Here is a 13,896-nt window from a genome sequence, read left to right on the forward strand (position 1 = left end):
TGACCTCAAGTGATCTGCCCTGCCCGCCTCAGCCTTCCAAAGTGCAGGGATTACAGGCGTGAGCCACCGCGCCCGGCCGATGTTCTATTTCTTTATCTGGATGCTGCTTCTTCAGTTTGTGGACATTTATCAGGTTATACACTTACCTGTGCATTTTCCTGTGTATATTTATTTTTAAAGCATCAGTTCGCTTTAGAACTTTTTTTATAATAGTGAAATATTTACACATCTGTGACTGTATGTGCTGTGTGAGGGTTATTTATTAGTTGTATGAATTTAAGGGGTCCAAGTGCTATTTTGTTACATGGATATATTGCATAGTGATGAAGTCTGGGCTTTTAGTGTGGCCATCTATTTAGTGTTGTTTAATGTTTTATTATCTTTTGTAGAAAGCAAGAGATATCCCTTGGAGTCTACCAGTTTGCCATACTGCTCCCTTAATGAAGGTATTTGGCACAAGAAATATATAGCATTCTATTAATATTTATTTATTTATTTATTTATTTATTTTATTTTTTTGAGACAGAGTCTTGCTCTGTTGCCCAGGCTGGAGTGAAATGGCATGATCGGAGCTCACTGCAACCTCTCCACCTCCTGGGCTCAAGCAGTTCTCCTGCCTTAGCGTCCCAAGTAGCTGGGATTACAGGCATGTGCCACCACGCCGAGCTAGTTCCTTTGTATTTTTAGTAGAGACAGGATTTCACCATGTTGGCCAGCCTGGTCTTGAACTCCTGACGTCAGGTGATCCACCCGCCTCAGCCTCCCAAAGTGCTGGGATTACAGGCATGAGCCACCACGTCTGGCCTTAAGATTTCTTAATAGAAAGAAATGGTGGTGTGCTCCTGTAGTCCTGGTTACTTGGGAGGCTGAGGTGGGAGGATCTCTTGAGCCCAGGAGGTCAGGGCTGCAATGAGCTATGATGGCACTACTGTACTCCAGCCTGGGCAACAGAAGACCCTATCTCTAAAAAAACAAAAAATTGTAGTTCTAGAAATTTCTTGAAATTCTAAATATGAATGTGATTTAATATCCTTAATGTAATTGTTTAGTTATTATTTTTACATTGTTATTTGTTTAAAAGTTCAGTAGATTATGTGATTTGGCTTATAGTGTTAACTTCTATGAATTTGTTTATAAATTTTTATCTTTCAAATGGAGAAATGGTTTTTCTTCAGCTAAAATAGGCAAGTTACAATCAAAGGATCTCATTAACTAGTGGACTTAGTTATTTTCTGGTTTAAGTCAAGCCTCATGTTAACTTCTCATTAACTAACTGAGAACAAACTCCATGACTGTTATCTGTATTGAAGAAGCAGGCTGTCCCTGAAAACAGTTTTCAATAATATGATCTTTCTTTGTTTAAAAAATCTAAATATTAAAATCCTTTATCACTCTGCAGGAGATGGCCTTGTTTTACCTGTTATAAATTCCATCTCTGCCCTGCTTCAGAATCTTCAGGAATCTAGCCAGTGGGAGCTAGCCCTAAGATTTGTGGTTGGTTCATTTGGTACCTGTCTTCAGCACTCTGTGTCAAACTTCATGAATGCCACTTTGAGTGAAAAGGTATAGCGTCAAGAACAAATACTTTGACTTGGGGTGAATATAGATGTAAAAGCGCTAACAGAGGAATTTGGAGTCCACGTTTTCCTGTTGTCTTTGTAGCAAGGAAATTGGTAATTCGTCAGATTTAAGAACATTTGTTGAGCATCTCTAAGAATCTGGTGTGGGAATAAGGTGCCTGCACACATTTCCATACTCATTCTTTGCAACAGCCCTGAGAGTTTCCAGTTTACAAATGTGGAAGCTCAGCTCAGATTCAGGGAGGTGGAATAAGTTAACCAAGGTTTTATATTGTAGTGGTAAGTCTTCACACTCTAAGCTTAGTGCAGTGTCCACTATACCACATTTGGTCAAAATATCTGCTGTTTGTTTTGTTATCACCTAAATGGCCAAATTATTATAATTATTTCTGAGAGTATCATTGAGCATCATTGAAGAGATTCTAGAAGACAAACTAACTGTTGATAACTCGCTTATGAAACTGGGCCTCAGAGGGAGTTGTCTTCATTTCTACTACTCTGTTGATAGGTATTAAATGCTGACTCTTTTTTAATGAACTGTATTGAGGTATAACTTTCAAAATTAAAATGCACATTTTAAGTATATCAACCAATGTACTCACCTTGTCACCAACACCACAGTGAAGACTTAGGGTATTTTTAATGCTTCCTCTTTGCTCCCTCCCAGTCAGTCCCCCACCCCTTTCTAGCACTATAGGTTAAATTCTGATACTTTTTGGATATAATGATGAATTTTCACCAAAGTTCCTTAATATTTGAAAAATTTTTCAGAATGATATATAGAACTAGACCTAAATATTTTTTTCTTCTTTTCTAAAAGTTATTTGGAGAGACTACATTAGTTAAATCAAGGCATGTTGTTATGGAATTGAAAGAAAAAGCTGTTATATTTATCAGGGAAAATGCTACAACACTACTGCACAAAGTAAGTATTTGTTCTGGGTAAAAATTTTGTTTTTTTTTTTTTTTTTGCCTTTTACCTCAGTTAACTGCATATGACTCAATAGTTTATGATTCAGTACAGTAGTATTTTACTATTCAAAAACTTCAAGAAACTGTCTTATAGCTAATCAATTATATTTTTATTATGGTAATTGACATGCTATAGAGCTTTTATGAAATAGTAGTCAATCTTGTCCACTGTCGTATCCTGATTTTGGTTACTTATATTTATTTATTTTTTAGAGATGAGGTTTTTCTCTGTCACCCAGGCTGGAGTGCAGTAGTATGATCATAGTTTGCTACAGCCTTGAACTTCTGGGTTCTAGTTATCCTCCTGCCTCAGCCTCCCAAGTCACTGAGATTATAGGCATGAGCAACTGTGCCCCACTCTGTAGTTATTTATTTTACAGATTAAAGCATTCCAATGATCCTTTCACTTATTTCTATTGCAGAAATCCTAATTTTCCATTACCCTTTATTTTTTAAAAGATTCTAATATTTTAAATATTAGATTTTTTATTAGATGTTTTTAAATATTAGAAATATTTAATGTTTCATCAACTGTATTTGGTGAAAATATAGTTGCATTAAGCATTTAATTTCATTTGTCAGATTACTTCTTTAAAAAAATTGTGTTTTTTTTTTTTTGGAGACAGGGTCTCACTCCGTCACCTAGGCTATAGTGCAGAGGCACCATCATAGCTTACTGCAGCCTTGAACTCATGGGCTCAAGCAACCCTCCTGCTGCTCAGCCTCCTGAGTATCTGGGGCTGCTGGTGTGCCACCATGCCTGGCTAATTTGTAAAAATTTTTTGTAGAGACAGGTCTCACTGTGTTGCTCAGGCTGGTCTTGGACTCTTGGCCTCGAGCAATCCTTCCACCTTGGTCTCCTGAAATGCTGAAAGTACAGGCATGATATTGTGCCCGGGCCCCCCAAATTTTTTTTTTTTTTTTTTTTTTTTTTTTTTTGAGACGGAGTCTCGCACTCTCGTCCAGGCTGGAGTGCAGTGGCGCGATTTCGGCTCACTGCAAGCTCCGCCTCCCGGATTCACGCCATTCTCCTGCCTCAGCCTCCTGAGTAGGTGGGACTACAGGTGCCCACCACCACGCCTGGCTAATTTTTGGTATTTTTAGTAGAGACCGGGTTTCACTGTGTTAGCCAGGATGGTCTTGATCTCCTGACCCTTGTGATCCACCCTCCTCGGCCTCCCAAAGTGCTGGGATTATAGGCATGAACCACCGCACCTGGCCTAAAATTTTTTATTTGGAGATAATTTCAAAGTTTCAGGAAAATTTTAAGAATAGCACAGAGATCTTTGGTATACTGTTTACTGTTTTATCATTTTCTGGCATGCTCTCTCTTTCTCTATTTTTCTATTTATATATAAAATCATTTCATATTTTGTATATATTTTTTGTATTTAGGATTTAGTTACATACATTATAGCTCTTTACCCCTAAATATTTCAGTGCCCTATAGAACTTGTAGTTGCTTTCCTTACTCTTTGGATAGTGATAAAGGACATTAAACCTAAGCAAACACATTAGAACTATGTTACTATAACTTTTCATGAAACACTTCTTCTTCTGTAGTGTCTATAATTCAATTTAGTGGTAAATAAACCTTGAGACACTGAATTCTGTTTTTTTTTTCTTTAAAAAGTTTTTTTTAATTATACATTAAAATTATTCCTCTTTATTTGTATTTCTGCCCTTTGTGAACAAAGTTAATTCTGTTTTGATTGTGAAGAATTTGCTTCTTTTGCTGGTTTCTTCCTGTAGGTATTTAATTGTCGCTTGGTAGATCTTGACCTGGCGTTGGGTTACTGCACTCTCTTACCTCAAAAAGATGTGTTTGAAAATCTCTGGAAGCTCATAGATAAAGCATGGCAGAATTACGACAAAATCTTGGTATGTCCTAAGGAAGCACACCTTCAATTCTTGAAGTATTCAAGATTGGGGGGGAGAAATGAAGTTGGGTTTGCCACCTGTTTTTAAAGATTTAGTAGAAGAAATGTTGAGCTAACTCGTGATTTCTACCAGCTTCTGCTTGACTGGTGACATACTGTTGCCTGTATATGCAAGTTATGAGCATTGTTCAACCCAAAGAATTACAGTTTTTTAATTTCTTAAAATCTGTGTACACCCTTAGAACCTCAAATCTTATTTTGGTGTAGTTGAAACCCTAGACCCATGAATCAGTTTGTTTTTGTAGGATAAGTTTAACAGATAGAAAATTTCTCTTGGATATTGTGTTAAAATTTGCCTTTTATGGGGATTTTCTTGCAAGATAACTAAAATTTGGCCTTTTATTATAAAGGAAAGCCAGGCTAAATGTATAGCATTATACGAAAACCTGAATTACCTAAATATTACATAAGAAGTAACGACTGTGTACAAAATAATATGTAACATTCTACACGGTTATCACAAAGTTATGATTTTTATTGTTGCATTTCATCTAAAAGGTGTTATAAGAATACATTCTACTTACGATTGAACTTTAATTCTCTTTTAATTTTTTAGGCAATATCTCTGGTGGGCTCTGAGCTGGCAAGTCTCTATCAGGAAATAGAAATGGGGCTTAAGTTCCGTGAACTCAGTACTGATGCCCAGTGGGGCATTCGTCTTGGTAAACTTGGTGTGAGTATTCTTTGTACTGCTGTCATCGATTCTGTTAATTACCCGCTTGGAAAATTTAAAACAAAGATTTTGTTGTTCTTTACTTTTGGGAGGAGAGTGTATGTGTACTGCTTCATACATTTTATTAACTACACACATAGGTGCTTTCAAAGAAATAAGGAACTTTTTGCCTCATTTCCTTTTTTCTGTATTTTTAAGGAAATTAAAAGGGGCCTGACATTTTCAGCTGCTTAACTTTCTCATTTATAGGTATATATCTACTATCAATTGACATTTATGCTATTTCAGGCCTAGCCTTTAGCCTCATACTTTTGTTTTCTGCTGCTGTTATTTAAAGATAATATTAAAATGTATATACAGCTATATACCATGCTTCAAGAACTCCTAGTGAGAGGTGACAGTGTGCTGGCAGTCCTCACAGCCCTCGCTCGCTCTCGGCGCCTCCTCTGCCTGGGCTCCCACTTTGGCGGCACTTGAGGAGCCCTTCGGCCTGCCGCTGCACTGTGGGAGCCCCTTTCTGGGCTGGCCAAGGCCAGAGCCGGCTCCCTCAGCTTGCAGGGAGGTGTGGAGGGAGAGGCGCGAGCAGGAACCCAGCTGCGCACGGCGCTTGCGGGCCAGCTGGAGTTCCGGGTGGATGTGGGCTTGGCAGGCCCTGCACTCGGAGCGGCCGGCGGGCCCTGCACTCGGAGCGGCCGGCCGGCCCTGCCGGCCCCGGGCAGTGAGGGGCTTAGCACCCGGGCCAGCGGCTGCAGAGGGTGTACTGGGTCCCCCAGCAGTACCAGCCCACTGGCGCTGTGCTCGATTTCTCGCCGGGCCTTAGCTGCCTTCCCACGGGGCAGGCCTTGGGATTGCAGCCCGCCATGCCTGAGCCTTCCCCCGCCTCCGTGGGTTCCTGTGCAACCCGAGCCTCCCCGACAAATGCCGCCCCATGCTCCACGGCGCCCAGTCCTATGGACCACCCAAGGGCTGAGGAGTGTGAGCGCACGGCGCGGGACTGGCAGGCAGCTCCACCTGCAGCCCCAGTGCGGGATCCACTAGGTGAAGCCAGCTGGGCTCCTGAGTCTGGTGGGGACGTGGAGAGTCTTTATATCTAGCTCAGGGATTGTAAACACACCAATCAGCACCCTGTGTTTAGCTCAAGGTTTGTGAATGCACCAATCGACACTCTGTATCTAGCTGCTCTGGTGGGGCCTTGGAGAACCTGTGTGTCGAAACTCTGTATCTAACTAATCTGATGGGGACGTGGAGAACCTTTGTATCTAGCTCAGGGATTGTAAACGCACCAATCAGCGCCCTGTCAAAACAGGCCACTCGGCTCTACCAATCAGCAGGATGTGGGTGGGGCCAGATAAGGGAATAAAAGCAGGGTGCCCGAGTCAGCACTGGCAACCCGCTCGGGTCCCCTTCCACACCGTGGAAGCTTTGTTCTTTAGCTGTTTGCAGTAATCTTGCTACTGCTCACTCTTTGGGTCCACGCTGTTTTTATGAGCTGTGAGACTCACATGAAGATCTGCAGCTTCTTTCCTGAGTGAAGACCACGAGCCCACCGAGAGGAAGGAACAACTCCAGACGCTCTGCCTTAAGAGCTGTAACACTCACTGCGAAGGTCTGCAGCTTCACTCCTGAGCCAGCGAGACCACGAACCCACCAGAAGGAAGAAACTCCGAACACATCTGAACATCAGAAGGAACAAACTCCAGACGCGCCACCTTAAGAGCTGTAACACTCACCTCGGGGGGTCCGCGGCTTCATTCTTGAAGTCAGTGAGACCAAGAACCCACCAATTCCGGACACACTAGCAGAGGGGACGTAAATGGCCTTTATTTTTCTTTCTTTTTTTCTTTTCTTTTTTTTTTTTTTTTTTTTTGAGACAGAGTCTTGCTCTTTTGCCAGGCTGGAGTGCAGTGGGATAATCTCGGCTCACTGCAACATCCGCCTCCCGGGCTCGGGCAATTCCCCTGCCTCAGCCTCCCAAGTAGCTGGGACTACAGGCATGCACCACCACGCCCGGCTAATTTTTTGTATTTTAGTAGAGACAGGGTTTCACTGTATTGGCCAGGATGGTCTCCCATCTCTTGACCTCGTGATCCGCCCACCTCGGCCTCCCAAAGTGCTGGGATTACAGACGTGAGCTACCGCGCCCAGCCTTGAGCTTTATTTTTGACATGTAAAAGAACAGACAAGCAGCCAGGGCGCAATCTTGTCTTTGACAAGATCTCATTCTGTCACCCAGGCTGGAGTGCAGTGGCATTATCATGGCTCACTGCAGCCTTGACCTCTAGGGCCTAAGTGATCCTCCCAGCTTAGCCTCCTGAGTAGCTGGGACTACAGGCATGCACCACCATGCCCAGCTAATTGTTTTGTATTTTTTTGTAGAGACAAGGTTTCCATGTTGGCCAAGCTGGTCTCAAACTCCTGACCTCAAGTGATCCACCCGCCTCAGCCTCCCACAGTGCTGGGATTATAGGCATGAGCCAAAACCCTGTTTCCTTTACCAAAAATATAAGACATTTTATTTGCTAACAATTGACTTATCAGAAAGGTAATCAGTACAGAAATGCTATATGTTTTGAAGCTTAATTCTTCTGCAGTAATGGAACTGGTGTTCTGTTGACATTAACAATCAAACTTTTCAGATGAAGAGGCAATGGTTAGGATGACTAAGAGGAGTTTCAGACCCATGTACACCTCAAATCTCAGAATGATGGCTGGGTTGGGTAGTGTGAGGTTGGAGGAGCTATAGACAAATGTTTCTTTTTAAAAAAGGATACTAAGAAGGCAAGTCATGATGTTGCCCTTACTCTGATACATTTCAGTGTAGAGGGTTTTTTTGGTTTGTTTTTTTCTTTTCATTTCTAGATTTCTTTTCAACCAGTTTTCAGGCAACATTTTCTCACCAAGAAAGACCTCATTAAAGCTCTTGTGGAGAATATAGATATGGACACAAGCCTCATTTTGGAATATTGCAGGTAATTCTTTAAACATTAACGGTATTTTTGCTGTTAACAAACTGGTAATTCTTATTGCAAGAACACAGTAATAACGATGATTATTTTATGAGGTCCGTAGACCGCTATTTTCTTTTGCTCATTCCCAAACTGAGTAAATATGAAATCAGATTAGAGTCTCTTATGATACCACCATTTAAATTCACCATTTAGTGTTTCCCAAACTTGTCTCCTGATAAGCATTGCCTAGGGCACTTGATTTCAAATGCAGGTTTCTGGGCCTCTCTGGCAGTTCTGACTCAGTGGGTCTGGACCAAGACCTAGAAATCGCTGGTCTCTAATAGGAGCTCAGGTGATTCCTATGATCAGAAAAGTTGGAGAATATTCTTCTGAGTAATAAACTTCTAAATCAGGTTAACTAGGGAGCAAAGTAATCTTAAAAATTAATGAAAAGTATGATTTAGGGAGAATTTCTAATTTCCTATCAAAAATGTTTATAAAAGAATTTTTATTTTTATTTAATTTCTTTATTTGAGACGGAGTCTCCCTCTGTCACCCAGGCTGGAGTGCAGTGGCGTAATCTCAGCTCACCGCAACCTCCACCTTCAAGCCATTCTCTGGCCTCAACCTCCCAAGTAGCTGGAATTACAGGCATGCACCACCACGCCTGGCTAATTTTTATATTTTTAATAGAGATGGGGTTTCACCATGTTGGCCAGGCTGGTCCCGAACTCCTGACCTCAAGTGATTCACCCGCCTCGGCCTCCCAAAGTACTGGGATTATAGGCGTGAGCCACTGCGCCTGAACAAGAATTTTTAGAACTAAGATAAAATGTGTTATTTATAGATTCAGCTGACTTTGATGAGTAGGGATAAATGATTTGTAATTTATATCTCAGATGTTTCTGTCTAGTAAATACAAGGACTCGTTTTCTGGTTTCAGAATGCTTTCAGATATGTCACCTCATTTAATTTTTGTAGTTCTTATTGCATATGTTGCCAGTTGATATATGAGAAAACAAACCCATAGTATGTGACCTGCTCAAGGTCAAATTATTAATGACTGCTTCTAAAATATTATGGGTGCTATAACCTCCATCTGATTTGTAACAGATTAATGGAATCTGAGTTATTGAGAATGAAACTGCTTGGTACATTTCCTGCACTGGGCAGGCATCTAGTTCTTTGTCTCTGTGGATAGTGGGGAAAGACCGTGGCTGTCACCATCTAGTACCTGTAAGTCAAGGACTATAGGCTGCCCATAGCTCGAAGGAGCACTGACTTAAAAGAGTAGTTTGAAATAACAAAACTATGTCATTCTTCAGTTTAGAGTGTTATAAATCCAGAATAGGGTATGCACACTCTTATCTTTTTTATTAATTTGAACTTCTGCTAGATTCTTCTGTGATGTTTTATGGTGCAGGACACTTTTTTGAAATTTAAATAGCTATAATGTCAAGTTCATTTCATAATTATTCTACTTACGTGGCATTGATGATTTGTATTCATATGATAGTGACACTTCTGCCTCAGGCAGTGTATCTGAATAAATTTAGATAACCTTTAGAATATCAGAGAGTGACTTGGAAATGGTGGTACTTAAGCCTTTTATTGATACTTTAGTTATGCTGTATAGCAAATTAAACTATCACTGTGTTATTAATAGGGTCTAAAAAGGCATTTCAGTTGTCATTTTGTCTATAGTAACCAGATTCTTTTTTTTTTTTTTTTTTTGAGATGGAGTCTCGCTCTGTCACCCAGCCTGAAGTGCAGTGGTGCAATCTTGTCTCACTGCAACCTCCACCTCCTGGGTTCAAGCGATTCTCCTGCCTCAGCCTCTTGAGTAGTTGGGATTACAGGCGCATGCCACCACGCCAGGTTAATTATTTGTATTTTAGTAGAGACCGGGTTTCACCATGTTACCCAGGCTGGTCTTGAGCTCCTGAGCTCAGGCAATCCACCCGTCTCGACCTCCCAAAGTGCTAGGATTACAGGCGTGAGCCACCGTGCCTGGCCTAATTTTTGTATTTTTGGTAGAGATGGGGTTTCACCATATTGGTCAGGCTGGTCTCCAACTCCTGACCTCGTGATCCACCTGCCTCGGCCTCCCAAAGTGCTGGGATTACAGGCGTGAATCACGTGCCCAGCCTAATTTTTTTTATATTAAAAAAAAAAAAAAAACAGCTTTTTGGCCAGCTATGGTGGCTAACGCCTATAATCCCAACACTTTGAGGGGCCAAGGCAGGAGGATCGCTTGAGGCCAGGAGTTGGAGACCAGCCTTGGTGACATAGTGAGAGCCCCATCTCTACAAAGGTAAAAAAATTCACTGAAGTGTTGTGGCGCATGCTTGTAGTTCCAGCTACTTGAGAGGTTGAGGTGGGAGGATTACTTGAGCCCAGGAGTTTGAGACTGCAGTGAGCCTTGATCATGCCGCTGCACTTTAGCCTGGGGAACAGAATGAGACCCTGTCTCAAAAAAACAAAAAAAATCCAACTTTTTGTTTTGTTGATCCTTGGTATTGTTTTTGTTTCAATTTCATTTATTTCTGCTCTGATCTTTATTACTTCTTTTCTTTTACTAATTTTGTTTGGTTTGCTCTTCCTTTTCTACTTCTTTAAGATGTATTGTTAGGTTGTTTATGAATTTTTTCTACTTTTTTGATGTGTAGGCACTTATAGATATAAACTGTTTTCAGCTTTTAATCATTACAAAGAGTTGCTGCAGAAGACATCCTTACTAACATGTATATTTTTCTTCTTAGGTGAAATTTGTAAATGTTGCATTTTTATACTAAAGAGCATAAATATTTTCAATTTTATTACAGATTTCTCTCCAATATTCTAACAGTTTACACACCCACCAGGAATAATACCTGATTTTTTTTTTTTTTTTTTTTTTTTGAGATGGAGTCTTGCTCTGTTGCCCAAACTGGAGTGCAGTGATGCAATCTTGGCTCACCACAACCTCCACCTCCCGGGTTCAAGCAATTCTCCTGCCTCAGCTTCCCGAGTAGCTGGGACTACAGCCATGCGCCACCATGCCTGGCTAATTTTTGTATTTTTAGTAGAGATGGGGTTTCACTATGTTGGCCAGGCTGGTCTCAAACTCCTGACCTCGTGATCTGTTCACCTTGGCCTCCCAAAGTGCTGGGATTACAGGTGTGAGCCACTGCACCCGGCCTAATATCTGATTTTTAAAAGGCAATAATTAGCTTTGATGACAGGTAGTTTGTCTGATTTTGAGACTGGACAATGACAAGGTTAAATTTCAACAATGGAAGCATGTACCCAAGTGTTTTGTCAGATACTTTGCATGGAAATGCCTGCAGTTTGGGAGACTGGTGTGTATTGAATGCTTCTTTTAGCACATTTCAGTTGGACTGCGATGCAGTTCTTCAGCTCTTCATTGAAACGCTGCTCCACAACACAAATGCCGGCCAAGGCCAGGGAGATGCAAGCATGGACTCTGCAAAGCGGCGGCATCCCAAACTCCTGGCCAAAGCCCTTGAGATGGTTCCTTTACTGACGAGCGCAAAAGATTTGGTCATCAGTCTTAGTGGAATACTACATAAGGTAGACACACAGTGAAATGAATCGGGTCATCTCAGCCATCCCTCCCACCCTTAATAATTAGATACATTAGTAACAAATTGGATGTATAAGTCTATATTTTTATCAACTTTTAATTTGAAATATTCTCTTGATTTCTATATTTTTAACACAGTTAAATACAATTTTCCCATTTTTCAAAATAGAAATAGCTTTTCTTCCCCAGATTTTTGAAAACCTTACACATTCTTTGAATTTATATGAGCTAGAGAGAAATGTATAAATCAAAACAAGCAATTTCCCTATAACTCCACTCCCTAGAGATGAAGATGTTAATAGTGTGGTGTAGTAACTATCTTAAACTAAATATACTCTTCTGTGACCCTCTTTTTTCACTTAACATATGGTCATTATATGTCATTACATACACATCTATCTCAAAAGAAACAATTTCTTTTTCATCTTTTTCATGGTCCTGCCGGAAATGTCTTTTTTCTTTTTCTTTTCTTTTTTTTTTTTTTGAGACAAGGTCTTGCTCTGTTGCCCAGGCTGGAGTGCAGTGGTATGAATGTGACTCACTACAGCCTCTATGTCCTGGGCTCAAGTGATACTCCAGCCTCAGCCTCCCGAATAGCTGGGATTACAGGTGTGCACCATCATGCCTGGCTCATTTTTGTATTTTTAGTAGAGATGGAATTTCACCATGTTGTCCAGGCTGGTTTCAAACTCCTGGCCTCAAGTGATCCTCCCACCTTGGCCTCCCAAAGTGCTAGGAATACAGAGGTGAGCCACCAGGCCCAGTGAACCGTCATTTTTGACAGATGCATAACTATTATTCCATTATATGGATAAAACATGCCGTATTTAACCAGGCTTTTATGGTTAGACATTTAAACTTTTTTTTTTTTAATTTGAGATAGGGTCTCACTGTCACCCAGGCTGGAGTGCAGTGGTGTGAACATGGCTCATGGCAGCCTTGACCTCCTGGGCTCAAGTGATCCTTCTACCTCAGCCTCCCAGATAGCTGGAACTGTAGGTGCATGCCGCCATACCCCAGTAATTTTTTTAATTTTTAAAATTTTTTAAATTAAAAAAAATTTTTTTTGTGCAGATGAATCTCACTGTGTTATCTGGGTATGGCTGGGTAAATTTTATTATTATAAATTGTTATAATTAATATCTTCATACATATTTTTATACTTTTGTCTGATTTGTTTTTTAGTTTTTTTTAAGAGAAGGGGGTCTCACTATATTGCCCAGGTTGGCCTCTAACTCCTGGGCTCAAGTGATCGTCCTGTTCAGCCTCCTGAGTAGCTGGAACTACAGGGACTACACCTGGCTTCTGCTCAGTATTTGTTTAGGAGATCTTCTGATCTTCTGAGAATTGGAATGTTTGGTCAGGGGGTAGTTTAATGGAGAAATGAAGGTGAATGGCAGGGAAAAAAATTTTTTTTTTTTTTTCTGAGATGGAGTTTTGCTCTTGTTGTCCAGGCTGTAGTCTAATGGCGCAGTCTCGGCTCGCTGTAGCCTCTGCCTCCTGGGTTCTCCTGCCTCAACCTTCCAACTAGCTGGGATTACAGGCATGCGCCACCACGTCCAGCTAATTTTTTGTATTTAGCAGCAATAGGGTTTCATCATGTTGGTCAGGCTGGTCATGAACTCCTGACCTCAGGTGATCTACCTGCCTCAGCCTCCCAAAGTGCTGGAATTACAGGCATGAGCCACTGTGCCCAGCCTGGAAATAAAATTTTAAGCCTGAAATAAATATTTCAGTTTTATATTTTGCTTGCAATTCAGCCAAAAATTACATAGATTGCTCAAAATTTCTAGGTAACAATATTTCATCTTCCCACTTTGTTCAATGTTGTTTTTCATGCGACTTTTGTTGGCATTTAAAAAATAGGCCAGCCTGGGGAACATAGTAAGAATTTGTCACTACAAAAAATTTTTTTTAATTAGTTAGGCCTAGTGGTACGTGCCTGTAGTCCCAGCTATTTGGGAAGCTGAAGAGGGGAGGATTGCTTGAGCCCAGGAGGTCAAGGCTGCAGTGAGTTGTGATTGCACCACTGCACTCCAGCCTGGGTGACAGAGCGAGACTCTGTGTCAAAAATAAAAAGGAAAAAAGTAATGGTGTGTGGGTAGAAAGAACAAAGAGAAGACTTCCTTTTTTTGTTTTTGTTGTTGTTGTTGTTGTTGTTGTTGTTGTTTTGAGATGAAATCTCACCCCGTTGTCC

The 13,896-nt window shown here is 41.0% G+C and overlaps 1 protein-coding gene across 2 annotated transcripts in view; it reads left to right on the top strand.

Moving 5' to 3' along the window:
- KNTC1 (kinetochore associated 1) overlaps positions 1 to 13,896 on the top strand; it is a 98,700-nt gene that overhangs the window by 58,610 nt on the left and 26,194 nt on the right. For both annotated transcript variants that reach the window (XM_003806558.5, XM_055096278.1), the window contains 7 exons: positions 390 to 446; positions 1,400 to 1,563; positions 2,401 to 2,505; positions 4,305 to 4,433; positions 5,049 to 5,165; positions 8,025 to 8,134; positions 11,479 to 11,686. In XM_003806558.5, the coding sequence (XP_003806606.1) occupies positions 390 to 446; positions 1,400 to 1,563; positions 2,401 to 2,505; positions 4,305 to 4,433; positions 5,049 to 5,165; positions 8,025 to 8,134; positions 11,479 to 11,686 (890 nt within the window). The remainder of the gene's footprint in view (positions 1 to 389; positions 447 to 1,399; positions 1,564 to 2,400; positions 2,506 to 4,304; positions 4,434 to 5,048; positions 5,166 to 8,024; positions 8,135 to 11,478; positions 11,687 to 13,896) is intronic.

Source organism: Pan paniscus, chromosome 10 (genome assembly GCF_029289425.2).
Source record: "Pan paniscus chromosome 10, NHGRI_mPanPan1-v2.0_pri, whole genome shotgun sequence".
NCBI classification, from domain to species: Eukaryota; Metazoa; Chordata; class Mammalia; order Primates; family Hominidae; genus Pan; species Pan paniscus.